At 42.9% G+C, this 17,332-nt stretch overlaps 1 protein-coding gene across 2 annotated transcripts; it reads left to right on the top strand.

Annotated features, from left to right (window-relative positions):
* Window positions 1-1,282: 1,282 nt before the first annotated feature.
* Window positions 1,283-15,032, top strand: LOC140718244 (claudin-16-like). 2 transcript variants are annotated; one of them, XM_073031743.1, is made up of 6 exons: window positions 1,283-1,302; window positions 1,794-1,927; window positions 6,266-6,368; window positions 10,252-10,416; window positions 11,652-11,843; window positions 14,615-15,032. In XM_073031743.1, the coding sequence occupies exons 2-6, from the start codon at window positions 1,814-1,816 to the stop codon at window positions 14,701-14,703; spliced, it is 663 nt and encodes a 220-aa protein (XP_072887844.1). In that variant the 5' UTR covers window positions 1,283-1,302; window positions 1,794-1,813; the 3' UTR covers window positions 14,704-15,032. The 2 variants fall into 2 exon arrangements, with proteins under 2 accessions (XP_072887844.1, XP_072887843.1); XM_073031742.1 differs by lacking the exon at window positions 1,283-1,302 and adding an exon at window positions 1,528-1,641.
* The last annotated feature ends 2,300 nt before the right edge of the window (window positions 15,033-17,332 follow it).

The raw sequence follows: 17,332 nt of genomic DNA, 5'->3' as shown, positions 1-17,332 counted from the left end.
AGCCACAAAACCATAAACTTTCCTCTTGGTTTCCACAATCTAGATGCCATAGGGAGTGAGAAAGTCAGATTATGTGGGTATCAGAGAGTGGGTACCTTACATTACAGCATAGAAACTGTCCTTGGGGTGCATGTTTTCAAGCATTTGTATCTTGGGAGGATTAAAGGGAGAAGAAGAGAGAGTGACCGGCATGAGAGGGGTCTTTGATTATGTGGGCTGAAATGGAAGGGAGGTTGGTTTTCACTTGGTGTGTTCACAACTCTGCAGTTCCTTGAAGTCTGGTAGGACAGCAGTCACACCAAGTTCTGATGCTTGGATTGAAATGATAAACAAAAAAAAGGCAATCACACTGTTAGCACTAATCTAGACACCCCTAGCTAGTCTGAGGGAAGTCATAGAACAGGCGTGCAAACAGATTTCTAACAGTAGGGCAGTAATAGTGGGACACTTCCAATGTGTTACTGTTAACAGAGAGTAAAAGTGATACGTGGCTCACATCACTAAGTTGCTTCCACAAAACTCTTTAGTAGGCTCATTACTACTCAGCTACTCCAACAAATGTAGGGTCAATTCTGGATTTGGTTTTAGGGAATGAAACTGAAGGGGGGGGGGGAAGGAATATCGGTGGCAATGATCATAATTCAATTAGATTTAGCATTATTGTGGAAAAAGAATCATACTCATATAGCATGGAAACTGCCCCCATGACCATCAAGTACTCATTTACTCAAATCCAACAAAAGAAAGATCTATTTTCCTCAGGAAAGGGGTCTTAAATTAAGGCTCAGGATTTTAAAGCATCTGGTAGAAGGAGTAGGAGGAGATGAGGGAAAATATTTTAACCCAGAGAGTGGTAAGGAATTAATTGGCTGAAGGGGTGACAGAGGCAGGAATTCTCACCACATTTCAACATGGCTTGAGTGTTTTCTGTGGGCCTGGTGCAGGAGAATGGGATTGGATTGGCTAGCCCAATTTTAATTGGTGCAGAGACCTCTTGTGTTGCAAGTTTTCCGAGCCCATGCTCACTTTAATGGGCAGGATAACATAGAGCAGATGGATTCCAGGTTTGATTCTCAGTCTGTGCTGAGTTGGGACAACGTAGTCAACGCTCCACCAGGAGTGTCACAGGAGCTCACAGCCCAAGTCACTGTCACAAAGTTAGGGAGTGAATACGCATCCATACTATTGGTTGAGGACAGAATCAGCACTGCAGCCCAACTTATAGTGTCCAATGTACCTTTGACATTTGTCCTTTGTTGCTGGGTCTCTGAGGGATTACAGGGTGCAAGAGCTGGGTAACAGGTATGTAAGAGGGAAGGAAAATTTGTGAAATTGTTTGAATATTTCTGTAATGAAATGAGAATATGAAATGTTATATTTCTTTATCTGATCGAAGAACTACTACAGTGGGTAAAAGTCGCATAGAAATCCCAGCACAAAAGAGTGAATAAATATTCAAGCGATAAAGAGGTGAATGGGCTGTCTGGATTTTTCCAGCTCAAACTAGCTGTCAAGTCAAAATTTCCGGCTGTACAATGGATTTTTATGGGTCTCTGAGCACAGGAAGGTCAGAATAATTAGGTCCTGTGGCTCTGAAAGTGACTGAATATTTACAATGATTCCTGAGTGTGTCGGGCGGAGGTAATGTTGGTGCAAACCTTTTCTTTCAAATAATTTTTATCATAATTACATGTTTAACTCAAACGAGCGAATGGATCAGGGTATTTTGTTTTGACATTTGAATCCATTCCCTTTCATTAAAAATTCTAACAATGAATATTCTTTTCCTTCAGTGCTCCAGCCTAGAGTGAAGATGATTTTTATGCTGCAACTTATGTCCTTCAGTCTGGCCTTTGTGTCAACATTTTTCTTGATAGTGGCGACTTGGACGGATTGTTGGATGGTGAATGCAGACGATAGTTTGGAGGTGAGTCAGCACTGGCTGTTTTTGCAATTTATTACCCATTCCTTCGCTCTCTCCACCTAGTCAGCCTCAGTCTCCTGAGTTTTGCAAACCAGTATCTTAAAGAGCTCGTTGTTCTGATTCCTAGCACTCCTGGATACTGGGGTGCTCAAGAGGGTATTAAGGAAGTGGCCTAGCCTCTGTAATGCTGTGGTTGTGAGTTCTGGATTCCATCCCAGAGATACAGTATGCACCACAAGATCAAGATAGGGTACCCTCCTTCCGAAGAAACGTAACACCATTACCTGCTGTGCCTCTATGGGTGAACGGCACTGTCGTGCCATTTTGAAGAGCAGGGTCATTCTCCCAGGTACCCTGGCAAATAGTTATTGCTTAACCAAGCAGTAAAACAGAGTTCGGAGGCATAGTCTCATTGCTGTCTGTGGGATCTTACGGTATATAAATATTTTGCTCCTGCAATCCTATATGGCACCTGCTCGTCAAATATAATTATTTGGCTTTAAGATGATATGCAATATTTTATAGCTGTCAAAGGTACCAACTAAATCAAGATTATGTCCACAAGCTTTGAAACTAAGAGGCGTTGCTGTAAAGAGGCATCATCAGAGTTCTTCGTCTTTTGTCATCTGCACTTGTCCTATGTCGACAAGCCGAACGCTGGTCTGTAGCTCCTGTCTAGTGGGGAGAGGGCAACAGTAATGACCACTGCCCTGCGACACTGAGTTATCATAGAAGAGCACTGGGGAGACAACTAAATGCAGGGTTATTCTTTCAGGGGACGCAATAAACCCTGATCTACAATATTTTAAATGGGACTTGGAACTTGCATTTTTGAATGTTCTGTAAGATTTACTGTAGTCAACCCTGTTGGATTCATGGCAACTGAAGAAATTAAATATCAAAGTTCATAACATTTCATGACAGAGGATTTACTGATATTTGTGTATTTGTCTCCATTGTGTGTATTGTCTTGCAAAATAGACAAATTAGTAAGGGAGTTACAAAGTATTCTGCAGGGAACTGAGTAGGAGAGAAGCTAAATTGAATAATCTCATCAATTAGGGAAAAAGGGATAGATTTCAAAATTCACCCACCTATTTTTTCACTTTTGGTCCGTTAGCAAAAAGCAAAGCCTTTAAATGAACGCTTATTACCTAAGTTACTGATGCATGCCAGAGGCAGTAAATTAATTGCCTTAATTTGCACTTAAAATATGCTCTGATGATGGCACAAGTTGCATTTATTCTGTAACCATTATTTTTTGTAATAAAACCATGTTAAAACATTATGTAATGGATTACATATGGGCAATATGCCAGTATTTTTTAGGGCAGCAATGAAGGTCCTCCATCTCTGGTGGTGTTCAGGGCTTCCTTCATCATGTTAGCAGCTTCCTCGTGGTTTTCACTACTGTCAGTCATGCAAGTCCCAGGTGGAGACTCAGGAATACCGTCACACTCAGATGTAGAAGGAATCTTCATTGCTGTTTCCGTAACAGTTTTGTTTTACCAGTCAGGGTCGTTAGCCCTAAGCTGAACATCCAAACCTGGAGGACCACTCTTAACCTGGCCTCTACCCTTTAACCTGTTCAGCATGGGTGATCCTATCAAAAGCCAAAGCATAAAGCCCTGATTCCGGCCAACATAGCTCTTCGGGTCATTGAGGCACATGAACCTCCAAACCATGGCCAAGCCAGTATAAGCCCCGTTAAAACATCCCATGTTTGGTTATGGTGATGGTATGCCTTGTTAAAACCCGTTTGGCCACTCTCATGAGGAAGAGATGCTGGATATGTGATGCACAAAGGAAAGGCATCAGTATTATATCATCATAGCCTCAAAATGCCACAGTACACAGGCCCCAATCAAGACAGACTTAAACCTCATTTGGATTAAGCAGTGGGTATTGTGTGTACTCGTAGCTTCAGTGACTCAAATTATACTCCAACCACTGTTGCTGTCTTTATGGAGTTCACACGCTCTGTCAGTGACCACCTAGGTTTCCTTTGAGTGCTCTGATTTCCTCCCACATTCCAAAGATGTGCAGTTCAATAGATTAATTGGTCACTGTAAATTGTCCCTAGTGTGTGAGTGACTGGAAGAATCTAGGGGGATTGATGGAAATGTAGCGAGAGTTAAGAAAAGGGATTTAGTGTAAGATTTACGTACATGGGTGGTAGATAGGAGGCATGAACTTGAGAACATGAATGGCCTGCTTCTGTGCAGATATCTCAGGTCAATGAGATGTTAATTGCATTCATGCATATGCAGATATCTCAGGCCAATTCAGTGTTTCCAGGTCTGCAATTTACTCAGGAAAACTTCAGGAAGACTTTTGTTCTGAGCTGCATCAATCTACAATCCGTATTCAGACCCGAAGACTGATTGCTATTGAAATTAATATTTGCTATATTGCATATCTCCAGAATACACACTAACACTATGAGAAACATGGTTTGACAGCCAATTGGGCAAGATCTGGAAGTCTTGACTGGAGCGGGGAGATAGGAATGGCAGAAGCATGGATGTCCTTCCCATTCCCACAGTCAGAACATCTAAACTTGTCTTTTTTTGGAAAAGGTTCTACAGATCCATTTTAGATGGTTCGCCTGAACTAGATAGGTCAAAGGTCTTGTACTCTTTAGTACTCTATGACCCTAACTTCCGCATTGTTCTTTCCTGAGGATATTCCTACAATCTATCTCCTCCAACATTACCCACCATCATCTGCGTGGCTAACCCACCTTAATGCCAATCTCTGCTCTAAACACTGGGATTGAGTACATATCAGGATCTCACATGGGGTGATGAGGAAGTGATCTCTCAAGGCTACTCACAATTGATTTAACATCAACATCAGTGGAGTTTAAGAGGGGGAAGAGGAGGGTGGGTGGATAAGAAGTAGGATGAACTGGGACTGGGTGATGTATGGTAATTCTGTGCAAGGGCTCTGTTATAGGAGTCAAACTGGACACACTGGAGGCTGTGGTAGAACAAAGGACCCTACAGGAAATCTTGGCAATTCTGGACAATGTTTCTCACCCTCTGCATGCCACCTTGGGTGAACAGAGGAGCACTTTTAGTAACAGACTAAGACAACTGCACTGCTCCAAAGAGCGCCATATGAGGTCATTCTTGCCCTCGGTCATTAGGCTCTATAATGAGTCAACCTATGGCCGGGGAAGTGATGATCCCCTCCTGTTAGACTGTTTGGGGTAACTTATTTTTTTATTCTTTCTTACTTCTCTTCTAATATTTGTATACTTGTGCACTTGTAATGCTGCTGTGACATTGTTCCTTCCTTTGGGATGGACAAAGTATCTATCTATCTGTCTATCTATCTATCTATCTAGGATGGCACGGTGGCACAACCAGTAAAGTTGCTGCCTCAGGCGCAAAGACCTGCATTTAATCTGGATTGCCTGTGATGTCCGTGTGGATTTGTACCTTTTCCCTATGACTGCATGGATTTTTACTCAGTACTCCTGTTCCCACCCACATCCCAGATACCTTTCCCAGGCAAGTACTTTACTAACAGAAGACAGCAATGGCTTCTGAAAAATTACTCCAATGGAACAGCATTTGGCGAGATACCAGCGGCTTCCCTTTGACTCTGGGACAATTATCTGGAGAGGGCATAGACGATGAGGTGATGGGTGTAGAAAATTTAATGAATAAAGTAATCAAAGCCACAACCAGACCATTCTGCATGTTTCTCTATGGTGAGATGAAGCAAACAGAATGGAAGACTTTAATGGCCAGATATTGTTAATTCCAACAATTATAGGTTATTCTGGCTGGCCTGGTGATCAGTATAGATAGTTGGTGTGCATTCAGTGGGCACAGGGGTAGAAACATTCCTTTTGGCCCAATAAGTGCACACTAAGCATCAGGCGCCCATTTTACACTAATCCAACTTGAATTTCAGTTTATTCTCCCCAAATTCCCGTCATCTCCCCACTTTCTTCCATTCACCTACACACTAGGACCAATTTCCATGGCCAGTTAACGTACCAGCCCTCATGTTGTTGGTATGCAGGATGTAACTAGAGTACTGAGATAGAAACACACACAGTCACGGACAGAGTGTGCAAACTCCATACACACAGCTCTGGTGGTTCGGTTTGAACGCAGGTCTTTGGAGCTGAGAAGCAGAAACTCTCCCACTCGCACCAGTGTGTGATCTAGTATGGTCAGGCTGGCCTGCAGTCACTAGTGTTCAGCTGGGCAGTACAGAAATGCCCAGGCTAACTTGGAACACCGGTGGCGGAGATAACTGGTGTCTGACTGGTGAGAAACAGACACAAGTGTTCATAACTCTGTTTCTGGCTCACATTCCCAGGTCAGCCAAAAATGCAGGGGTTTGTGGTGGGAGTGTGTCACAAATTCCATGGATGGGATCAGGACGTGTGATCAATATGACTCCATATTAGCAGAACACCCACGTAAGTACCTACAGAAGAACAGATGCTTGAAACATTGAATCAGTTGTCCATCGAACAAATTGGTAGGACATCTGTTGCACACCTAGTCTGTAGAATGTGATTGTAAGTGTGGAAAACTGTTACTAAAACAATCAAATTGAAAGCGTTATGTAGGTAAGTACTCCTGTTGAAAAGTAGGGCAATGTTCTACTATTGTAAGAATCCTAACGGCTGCCAAATATTCCCTGGTTTTCTCTCTGTCATTAGTAATTAATGCCTTTCAGGAGAATTAATGTGATGTGAAGTGCTATTGAAAGGAGATAAAACAAATGTAATTATTTAAAATAAGATGGAGAAATGGGGCAGAAATCTATGTCAGCAAAGTTCATGATTCCCAACATGTACCATAATTAACAAGGCTTTACCCTTTCAAACAATTTTGAACATTTACATGTCCAATTCTGGCCAATTTATTTTGTGTTCTCATTTCAGAATTAGGCAGTTGTGGGTCAGAATGTGAAGTGGGGATATAGTTTATAATCCAAGGAGAACCTTCAGAATACTGTATATTTGTGTGTGCTGTCCTTCCAATAGTTGTATGTGATGTGGTGTTGTTAACGGACGAAAAACTATAGGTGTAATTTAAAGAGATTGGAGGGTTCACCATGTCCTAAACTACATTCATCCTCCAACCAGCAGATTAACAACAGATTAACTGACCATTCATGGAGTACGGAATTGCTGTTCTGTTTCCTACATTGTAACTTTGGCTTCAGAAGTGACTCATTGGCTTGAAGTATTTCGGGAAGTGCTGAGGATATAAAAGATGATGTACACATACAAACATTCCTTTTCTAGTAAAAGACTGGTTAACTTAAACAGAGTTAAGGATACTACCGAGAGCTATTCAAAATTCAAAGTTCAAAGCACATATATCAAAGGTTTCAAAGGTACATTTAATGCCAGAGAAATGTATACAATATACATCCTGAAATTCATTTTCTTCACAACCACCTGCGAAAGCAGAGGAGTGCCCCAAAGAATGAGCGACAGTTAAATTTTAGAACCCCAAAGACCCCCCCAGCTCCCCTCCCTCCTGCACGTAAGCAACAGCAAAGCATCGGCACCCACCACCGAGCACTCAAGCATGCAGCAAAGCAACAGCAAAGACACAGACTTGCAGAACGCCAAAGACTACTCGTTCACCCAGTATTCGACATACCACAGGCTCTCTCTCTCCCTAATAAGGGAGAAAGAGGTGTCTCCATTTCATAGCAAGAGGGGAGACATAACAAACAACTCACTGGTTTACGATGTTAGAAGTCCGTTGCGTTGTTTTTTCCGAGCTCTTTGCCCAAAGATCTCGAGTCTCTAGGCACAAAGCCAGAGATCTTCTGACTCCCACGATACACTGATCTCCTGCCGGGACACGAACTTTCGAGCTGCCTGTCTCCAGAGCCACGAAATCTTGACCACCAAACGTGAGCTAAGCCCTTAGGCCGTACCTTTGGCATGTTGAATAGCGGCCAGTCGTGAAACCCCGAGAACAGGTCCCATTCCCACAAAGAACCAAAGTCAGTGTGTAACTCCAGCTCAGGATCCTCAAAAGAACCCTGAAAGGGAAAAATAGAGATATTAAAGATGGAAATAGAGTTGTTTCTGAAGATGCAAGCAAAGGAGTTGCTGTTTTTGTGCCATCATAACTAAGCTCCACCCTCCTCCTCACCACATGTCACCATATACAACTTTGAGATTCATTTTCCTGTGGGCATACTCAGCAAATCTATAGAATAGTAACTGTAAACAGGATCAGTGAAAGATCAACCAGAGTGCAGAAGACAACGAACTGTGCAAAAGCAAATATAATTAAGTATGAAGAACATGAGCTAATGACATAAAAAGTCCTTAAAGTACGATCAGTGATTGTAGGAGCATTTCAGTGATGGGGCAAGTGGGTGTAGTTATCCTCTTTTATTCAAGAACCTGATGGTTGAGGGGTAGATGGTCGATGATTCACAAATACACCCTCTGAAGTGCAAGACTGGGAAATAGGAGCAGAATAAACTCTGGGAGGCAGCTCACAAACTCCAATATTCCAAAAACAAGCCAGAAAAGTAGCAACAATACAGCTGCTTTGAAAATCTGAACAGAGACATTATATCCTCACACAGATCTTTTCCGCATTTCCTTCATCCTCATCTGATTCCAGAGCAACTAATAGCCCACAGATCTTTCACAAGAGTGACAAATTAGTTAATGTGAATGATGTGATGAGTGGACTGTTGGAGATTGGATACACTAGAGATTTGCTTATCCCCCACAGACAAAGACTCCACCTACAAAACAAGAACTTCACATCAGCTATCTTCAAGTAATCTAACATAGTTTGCTGAAGAATTCATGGTGATGACTGAACTTTACTCAGGAGGCTGAGACAACTCTAACTAGTTTCATTTTGGATTTTCCTGACCACAGAATGGGGGAGAATTCCATCCCTTGCCAGGGTTACTGGGACTATTAAAGAAAGATCAAGGCTGGGAATCTTCAACGTCCAGACTCTACAACAGGGGTTCCCAACCTTTTTTATGCCATGTACCCCTACCATTAACAGAGGGGTCTGCAGACCCCAAGTTGGGAAACCTTGAAGAAATTTCAAGGGCAAATTATGTGTAAAATTATGGTGCCCTCTCTGAGCAGTCTGTACATCTCCCTGTGGAACACGTGGGTTCTTCTCTGGGTTCCTTCCACAGTCCAAAGATGAACTGGTGAGTAGGTTAATTGGTCTTTCTAAATTGTCCTGTGATTAGGTTAGTGTTAAATCGGGGGTTGCTGACCGCCGTGGCTTGTAGGACCTATTTTGTACTGTATCTTTAAATAAAATAAAAATGAAATTTGCTTTTAATGGGACCTAAAAAAAAAGAAAACTGGCTCTAAAAGACTCAGTGATATAATGAAAATAATCAGCCCCAAGCTGTGTAGAAAATTAAGAGCAAGGAAGTTTGGGAAAAGGGATAAGTTTCTAGGCGAAGTAGGTGGAGAACAAGGAGGGTTAAGTCACGGGAATGCAGAGTTGGAGAGGAGCGCTGATTATAGAAATATTAAAGAGCAAGTCCACAGGAAAATATAACTTCAAAGCATGTTAAGTATGAAGATGTACTAGATCTTGCAACAGTAATCGCAAGATTCAACCAATGATAAAAAGTGGGAAACAGCAACAAACATGTTTGCCATTAGCTCTCATAAGTAGCCATGATACAAAGGCCAGTTAATCTGTTCAAATGGTTGGAAGACAAACATTATTAGGATCCTGGGAAAACCCTACTGAACTTATGTGAAAAGTTTCACAACTCACAAACATTTACCGGTAAAATTTACTTGAAAGATAGCATTCCAGGACTTAGTGACCACTGCAGTGATGCTTCAGGATAGATTATGCATTTATTTATCTGGAGTTGTACAAACCAGATCAGCAGAGAGACCAGTACCGTATCTTTAGATAGAAGGCCCACTAATGCCCTTTGCGGAAGGAAACCTATCAGACTGATCAGTCTGGGAGTGTGTGATTCTCATTCCACAGCAATGAAGTTGCCTTTTAACTGCCTTCCTCAGTTATGGCTGATCAATCCACCCACTCTGGCGAAGTATGACAAGTGCCTCTAGGAGGCGCCACCACCTTACGTCAGCCTTTCCAGCAGCAGTGACATCCCGAGAGCATTTGAGAACGGTTGTCAAGAACAGTTTTGAGGCCAGGTTACTGAATCCATTTGGAAACTGCTAAATACTGGAAAAATACTAGTGGTCAAAGAGGATGAGGGAGAAGCTTCACTATATGGAGACATTTCTGATGTTAAACATGTATACGCACAGAGAGTTAAAAAAAATTTTTACCCTTGTTTTCTTCCAGTGAAGATAGTGTTGACTCGAGCACTCATGATTACGGCGGACATTCTGGCCAGCTTTGCACTCATTATATTAGTTTTGGGATTGGACTGTGTGAAGATACTAAGAGATGAACCTCAGATTAAATTACGGATCTGCTACATGGCAGGTTTCATTTTTGGAATTGGAGGTAAGGTCGACTCCCTTCATTGATCTAGTAGCTTATTTCCAAAAAGGCATGTGATTAAGTAACTGAGGTGGCCTCCTGAAGGACTGGTTGGTACATGCCAGCCGGCTGTTGATCTGAGGACCATTGAGCAGGAATACCCTGCCAGCACCTGAGCTCAGTGATGTGTAGAATTGCTGCCATCTCCCTCCATATTCCATGCAGCAAGGTGGAACAATCGACCCAGAACCCACTCACTGAGGCAAAGTGCTCACATCCAGCGAGGCTAGAGTCAGGAATTAATTCGATGCCTCGGATTGCTGAATAGTCTCAATTTTCATCCAAGTCTAGAGTTTCTGATCGGTTTATTACAACAGCGTCAATCAGTGAAAGCTAGGCTTCACTAAGAGTTACAGGATCTTACAGAACCCAGCAGGTCAATATCTTCAGGAGAAATGGAAGGGATTAAAAATGATTTTAAGCACTCTCTTCACAATGACATAAGCTGTTCATTACTTTTTCAAAATGTGTATGTGAAACAGGAAAGAAGATAGTTTAAAGAGGGTCTGGAGTCAGGGAACATCCCCAGCTTAATACTCTAAGGTATTAAGACATGGAATATCCTTTGGACCCGACAGAAGCAATTTGACATTGTTCATCTTCAAGCCAATATAATGCCTGCAAGACAGTAGGGTCAGCATCAGGATTCCCTGAGATAAAGCTTTAAGCTGATATGATAGTAAACGGAGGAAAGAATGCTGGTAATAGAGAAACAGAAATGATTACCAATGGGAAGGGAACAGGCACTGAGAAATATTTCAATGACTGCTGGCATTGGTATCACGGGAAACCAGTGAGTCCCATTTCTTTGAATGAAAACTCCAGCTATTCACTCTCCTTAGACACCCCCATCCTCGTAAGTGACAACGATGTCATGGCGTTCCTTTTAAAGAGCTGGGTCTGCCCAGAGAATCAAGAGAACCACTAGCACCCTTAAAGCCAGGACATTGAGGATGCTGAGTATATTGATGACTTGCATTTACTTTTGTTCGTGAACTTTCCATTAAAGTACTTCCGTATCGTTGAAGTTCCTCAGACCCTTCCACTGAAGTGGTCACAACTCCCAACTCCTCGCCAGCCGTGGCTGGGGGAGCCACGGAAGGTGACTGGCGAGCCTCCGGCATCCGAGTTCTGTCTCGTGTCTTTGCTGAGCCTGAAGGGGGATGGAATATGTTGACAAGGCGCCTGACTGTCTACAGGTGTCCCGGGTATGATTGGATCTGTATGGTACGCCGTGGACGTGTACGTGGAGCGAGCTACTCTGGTTCTGCAGCACGTATTTTTGGGAATTCAGTATGAATTCGGGTGGTCCTGCTGGCTGGGGATGGCCGGATCAACGGGCTGTTTCCTAGCCTCCATCATGTTAACCTGCTGCCTTTACCTCTTCAGAGGTGAGTTAAATTATTTCGTTCCACAGTAATTCTCTCTGTTCCTACATTCTTACCTAAAAGTTCTAAAGCATTCAAAGAGTGCAAGCTACCATGTTCAAGGAGTTTTGGGAGTGGGAGGGTGGCTGGAATTGGGAGGGAGGGGGTAGATAGAGGTAAGTATCCCAACCACCTAACTGGCATCCCAGAACACCAAAAGTGACAACCACAAGTTTAATTATCATTTAACCATCCATCAATGTAACACTCACCCAACAGGCTGGTATATGTCTCGGGGAAAAGGAGATCCAGCCACTCACCAACCCCACCTCCCGTACACGCAGGTGCTGTGAGAATCAAGTTTATGCCGCGTGCACACACACCATATCAAACGCACACCAGATACCGTTATGGAATACACTTTAAAGATTTTACTAAAACTAAAAGAGTACTATGCAATACAGTATATATGAAAGAAAAGAAAAAGTAAAAGGCGCCAACTTATCAAAGTTCAGTCAGTTTAGTGCACATCGTTGGAGCTCAACCATCGAACCATTCGACCCCTCGTCACTTTCCTCCGACCTCCACGTCCTCGCACCTGGGACCACCCTGGTGGTCGACCGAGCAGTGCAGCGCACGTCTACCTTCCTCAGCGTCTTCTTCCCGACTCCCCGAAAAGACCGCGAAACCCCCCCCAAGCTCCCAGCCTCACCAGACAAAATAACATTCCCCATTGGTTAACAAATGAATACAATCCCCATATCAGCAAGTCTAAAGCTAAACAACTGCGAGAGAAACACTTATCAGACAAAGAAGCATTCCTACTCTTAACAAACCAAAGAAGCCATTTTGAGTAACATACACAGGACATTGTACATCAATACCCAGGAATACAGCCAAACGGAACAGCGTTCCTCCAGGACCAGGGTGCAAAACACAGTACTGATGATCATACACAGCACTAGCACTTATAAGATAGCAGTAAACATACAGTCATACACAAACAAATAATATAGCCCAAGTTACTAAGTGACATTTCCCTTAGACTGATGGAGCATGAGTGCTGTCTGCAGGAGCGAGCTCTCAACAGTCCACAGATGGATATGCGCATGCACACATGTAGGGAATCCAGCTTGTCTTCCTCCGGGCCAACTCTGGAGAGCAGCACCATCCGGTGTCTCCCCTCCTGGTGGCTGCAACAGGCAACACCGTAGCCCTCATTACAACCAAGGCCACACAAACTCTCCAGCTGTCGGTCTTGCCAACGGACCTGCAGACCAGACTTGCAGTGTTCCGCGTTACCGGTGTGCAACAGGGGATTGCGAGCGCGAGAGAAACGCCCGAGGCAATCGCTCGCTGTAACGCGGCACACCATCTTCGCGCCCCGTGGCAGGCACCCACACGGTCCGCGCCAGGCCCAGCCACCCCCGTGCCTCTGCCAATGGGCAACTCACTGACGGGGTAGACCTACGGTGCTTGAAGTTCTCAATGCCCAACAATCTCTTGCAGTCATAAAAAAAGACAAGGAGACCTTTGGTTGCAAGTAAGACAGTGTGAGCTGCATTCCCATGCAGTGTTGTCCCTGAGAATGACATCATTCCATGAGCCCTCTTTAAACAGCTTGAGCATTCACGATAGCAAGGTAACTCCTAGTCAGATTCTCAGTTGGCTGTGAGACAACCGGGAAGTGGCCAATGTTGTATTTCACACTGCATAAGCTGTAAAAGCTTCACAGAATTAAATTACTTTATCAACCACCCCTTTCTCCTTGTACACTTCAGTCTTCTCCTTCCTGTGCTGTCCCTTGGGATTAAGGATGACTTACTTCCATTCCAGTTTGTGTGTTCAGAGATGGCTATTGAGGCAACATGGTAAATGCAAGCTCAGATGGGTCGGGAGGTAATTGACAGGACAAGTGAGGAGGTGCACTTCCTCAGCAGGTTAAGCAGGGCCTCTGTGCACTCTCAGTGTTTGGATCTGACGTTCTCCACTTTGACCAGTCATGGTCCAGGGTCTCCCAGGAGTCATGGGGAGCCATACGGAAGCCATTCCTTCAATGAGGCGTTAAGTGCATCCTTGCAGCGTTACCTCTGTGTGTGTGAGGTAGTCGCTTCCCATGGCAGAGCTGGGAATATAGTGCTTCAGTTTAGTGTCGGGCATGCAAACAATGTGGTCGACACAACTTTGGTAATCTAATGCAGGAATGTATAAACACAGACACACACATGCACACGCACACAGTACAAACAACAATATTCAGACACACACACACAGTACAAACAACAATATTCAGACACACGCACACAGTACAAACAACAATATTCAGACACACACACACAGGACAACAACAATATTCAGACACACGCACACAGTACAAACAACAATATTCAGGTGTGCATGTACACACACACACACGAACACACACAGTACAAACACTAATGTTCAGACACATGTACACACTGTGCAAACAGCAATATTCAGACACGCACACACACTTACAAACACCAATATTCAGACGTGCATGCACACAGTACAACAACAATATTCAGGTGTGCATGCACACACACACACACACACACACACACACACAGAGTACAAACACCAATATTCAGATATGCACACAGTACAAACAACAATATTCAGACACACACACACACACACACACACACACACACACACACACACACACACACACACACACACACACACACACACACACACACACACACACACACACACACACACACACACAAAACCTTCTCTACAATGACACTCATTTCTCTTTCCCCAAACAGATGCTAGAACTGCCCGATACAACCTGTCCTTCTATCAGTATGGAAGAACAGCCACTGGCAAAATGTATGCCATGGATTCGCGAGTCTAGGACCATCTCTTCTGGAACTGTGTTCCAGATTTAAATGCAACAGCTTCTCCAGTCCCTCAAAGGACATATTGCACCCTTCAAAAAGGTGAAAGGCTACATATTGCAGCTGGATTTAATTGTTAATGCTTTCAAATTGCTTTGTTTTGTGTATACTGAATCGCAAAGAGGAGGCATTGATGTAGTTTATTTAAGTGCAATCAATGAGTAGGATCAAAAGTTTTTATTTAGAGCAACAAATTGTCCTAATGAACCCTTTACATGGAGTTGCGATGAAAAGTTCAGTGCAACGTGATGAAAAGAATAAAATGTACCTTTCCAAAGTGTGAAAAGATTCTATATTTACAATCTCTGTTGTGCCTGAAGTAAATTATGAATGAAAGAACATACTAATTGCTCAATGAAATCTTAAGTAGGGTAATTAACTGAATATATCCTGAAAGTTTTTGCCCAAGGAATATAAACAATGGCTTGAACCTTGATGCCTTAACTCTCAAGGGCAAAGACAGACAAGTAGTTCACACACTTAGATTTTTGATTTTATTTAAAAACTGGGGAACAAGAGGAAATGGTGAGAGCTAAAAATGTAGGAGAGGGAATTTGGAATATGTCTGTATCCTCTAACGATGAAAGCAAGGTCATCTTTTTAAACACTATGACTTTAGAAAGATGAGTTAAGAACTTTTAGTGTTATTTGATTCACTGGAGAGATAAAGTTAGAGCTGGCCATTCTGATGAGGTCTTCTATCACTGGGAGAGAACAACTTACTGCAGACCAATTCAATGAGCTCTTGATTCACTGGAATAATCAATCCGATGAGATCTTGATTCACTGGGAGAATCAATCAAATGAGATCTTGATTCACTGGGAGAATCAATCAGATGAGATCTTGTTTCACTAAGAGAATCAATCAGATGAGATCTTGTTTCACTAAGAGAATCAATCTGATGAGGTCTTGATTCACTGGAATAATCAATCTGATGAGCTCTTGTTTCACTAAGAGAATCAATCTGATAAGGTCCTGATTCACTGGAATAATGAATCTGATGAGGTCCTGATTCACTGGGAGAGAACAATTCAGTGCAAGCTGAACCGATGAGATCTTGATCGGTATTCATGGACTTCTCAAATCTTAAAGGACACAATCTCTTGACTGTGAGTGTAGATGAAGGAGGATCTCTCTCACCATCATTACCTGGCTAATTCTCTCTTTCTCAACATCTGGCTCATATCTGGACAATTTCTCCACCAGATCAGTGTGAAACTGTACTATCAAATGTGGTATTAGTTTAGACATGGGGAGGACAATCCCAGTAAATTTCTGCCTACAATAGAAACTCTAAAGCTTTCAAAGCCCTGATTACTAACTAATGTACAAACCAGAATTGTGGCTTCTAACACTGCCTGGTTACTCCTGCTCTAATTCAAGTTTATTGACATCTGATGACATGTATGCAATGAAATGAGATGATGTTCCTCCGGACCAAGAAGCACCCACTAAACAGATATCACACTCGGCACATAAAGCTCTATGGACCACGCAAGTGAATTTCTTGACTCGGTTTTATGGCCAGGAACTCACAAGCTAGGCTTGCATGATGATTGCCCCCCTGGAGGAAACTGACTCCTTATCTCAGTGCGAATCAGCAATGTATGAGCCATCGCTGAGGACAGGCATAGCTTAAGAAGAGGAGTGGAAACAGGCACGTGCCAGTCATTCTATACTTCATGCTTCTTTTCAACATAAAAACAGGCCATTCAGCCCCTCCAAACTGCTGTGCCATTCAATATGATCCAACCACAGTCTCAATATCATATCCCCACCCCCCTCCCTCACAAACATGACTCCTTTGCAGTTTGCTGAGACAATTAACTGTTTTCGCTCCTATTATGTTTTGAGAGAGACTGCAATGTCATGCTCCAGTGGGTCACAGAACCATAGAAAACTACAGCACAGACAGGGACATCTTACCAAATGCCAGCAACGCTCTCAGCTCCATTCTTTACACTATGGCTCTTTGGGCGCTCATCAGATACTTCCAAACTGAGATTTGGGTTTCTCCTTCTCCCGCATTTTCAGGCAGTGAGTTCCCAGAGCCTTCCAACTCTTTGAGTAAGAAGAAATTACCTCAAATCATCTCAAACATGTCCACCAATTATTTTAAAACAATGCTCTTGAGCTATTGATTTCTGTCCCAGGCAAAGCAGGCCTGTTAATCTAGTTCAGGCCTTCAATAACCTTAATCACCTTGTTCAGTCTGCAAGTATGCAGAGGTGCCCCTCAGCAAACCTAGAGCAGTCAGGAAAGGTCTGATTATGGAAGATTAAGAGAGGTCTGATTATTGTTCTCCCCTTATTTCTTTCAAGCTGTAAATAGTCTATTTTTTCTGGAAGAGTACTGAATGACTATTATTTATTTAATGAATGCATCTACTCCCCATATTTGCCTCTTGAGTTAGAGGATGTAGTTTAAGGTACAGTTCAGGGCATGTCTGTTGAAGGCTGGCTGACCTTTGAGCAAATCTGATTTGAATAAAGTCCAGTTATTTAGCCCCATTGTAGTGGGATTCCCTGGCATTATTCTGGAAACATCCCTCTCCTATTCTATCCAGAATTTGTAAAAGACCAAAA

The sequence above is a fragment of the Hemitrygon akajei genome, chromosome 29 (assembly GCF_048418815.1).
Source record: "Hemitrygon akajei chromosome 29, sHemAka1.3, whole genome shotgun sequence".
In the NCBI taxonomy this organism is placed as follows: domain Eukaryota; kingdom Metazoa; phylum Chordata; class Chondrichthyes; order Myliobatiformes; family Dasyatidae; genus Hemitrygon; species Hemitrygon akajei.
This window is presented reverse-complemented; position numbering and strand designations above follow the sequence as displayed.

Coding starts and splice junctions, on each gene's coding strand:
- LOC140718244 (XM_073031743.1), top strand. CDS start 1,814: ATGATTTTTATGCTGCAACTTATGTCCTTCAGTCTGGCCTTTGTGTCA. Junction 1,928..6,265: donor ATGCAGACGATAGTTTGGAG/GTGAGTCAGCAC, acceptor TCACATTCCCAG/GTCAGCCAAAAATGCAGGGG. Junction 10,417..11,651: donor TTTCATTTTTGGAATTGGAG/GTAAGGTCGACT, acceptor GACTGTCTACAG/GTGTCCCGGGTATGATTGGA.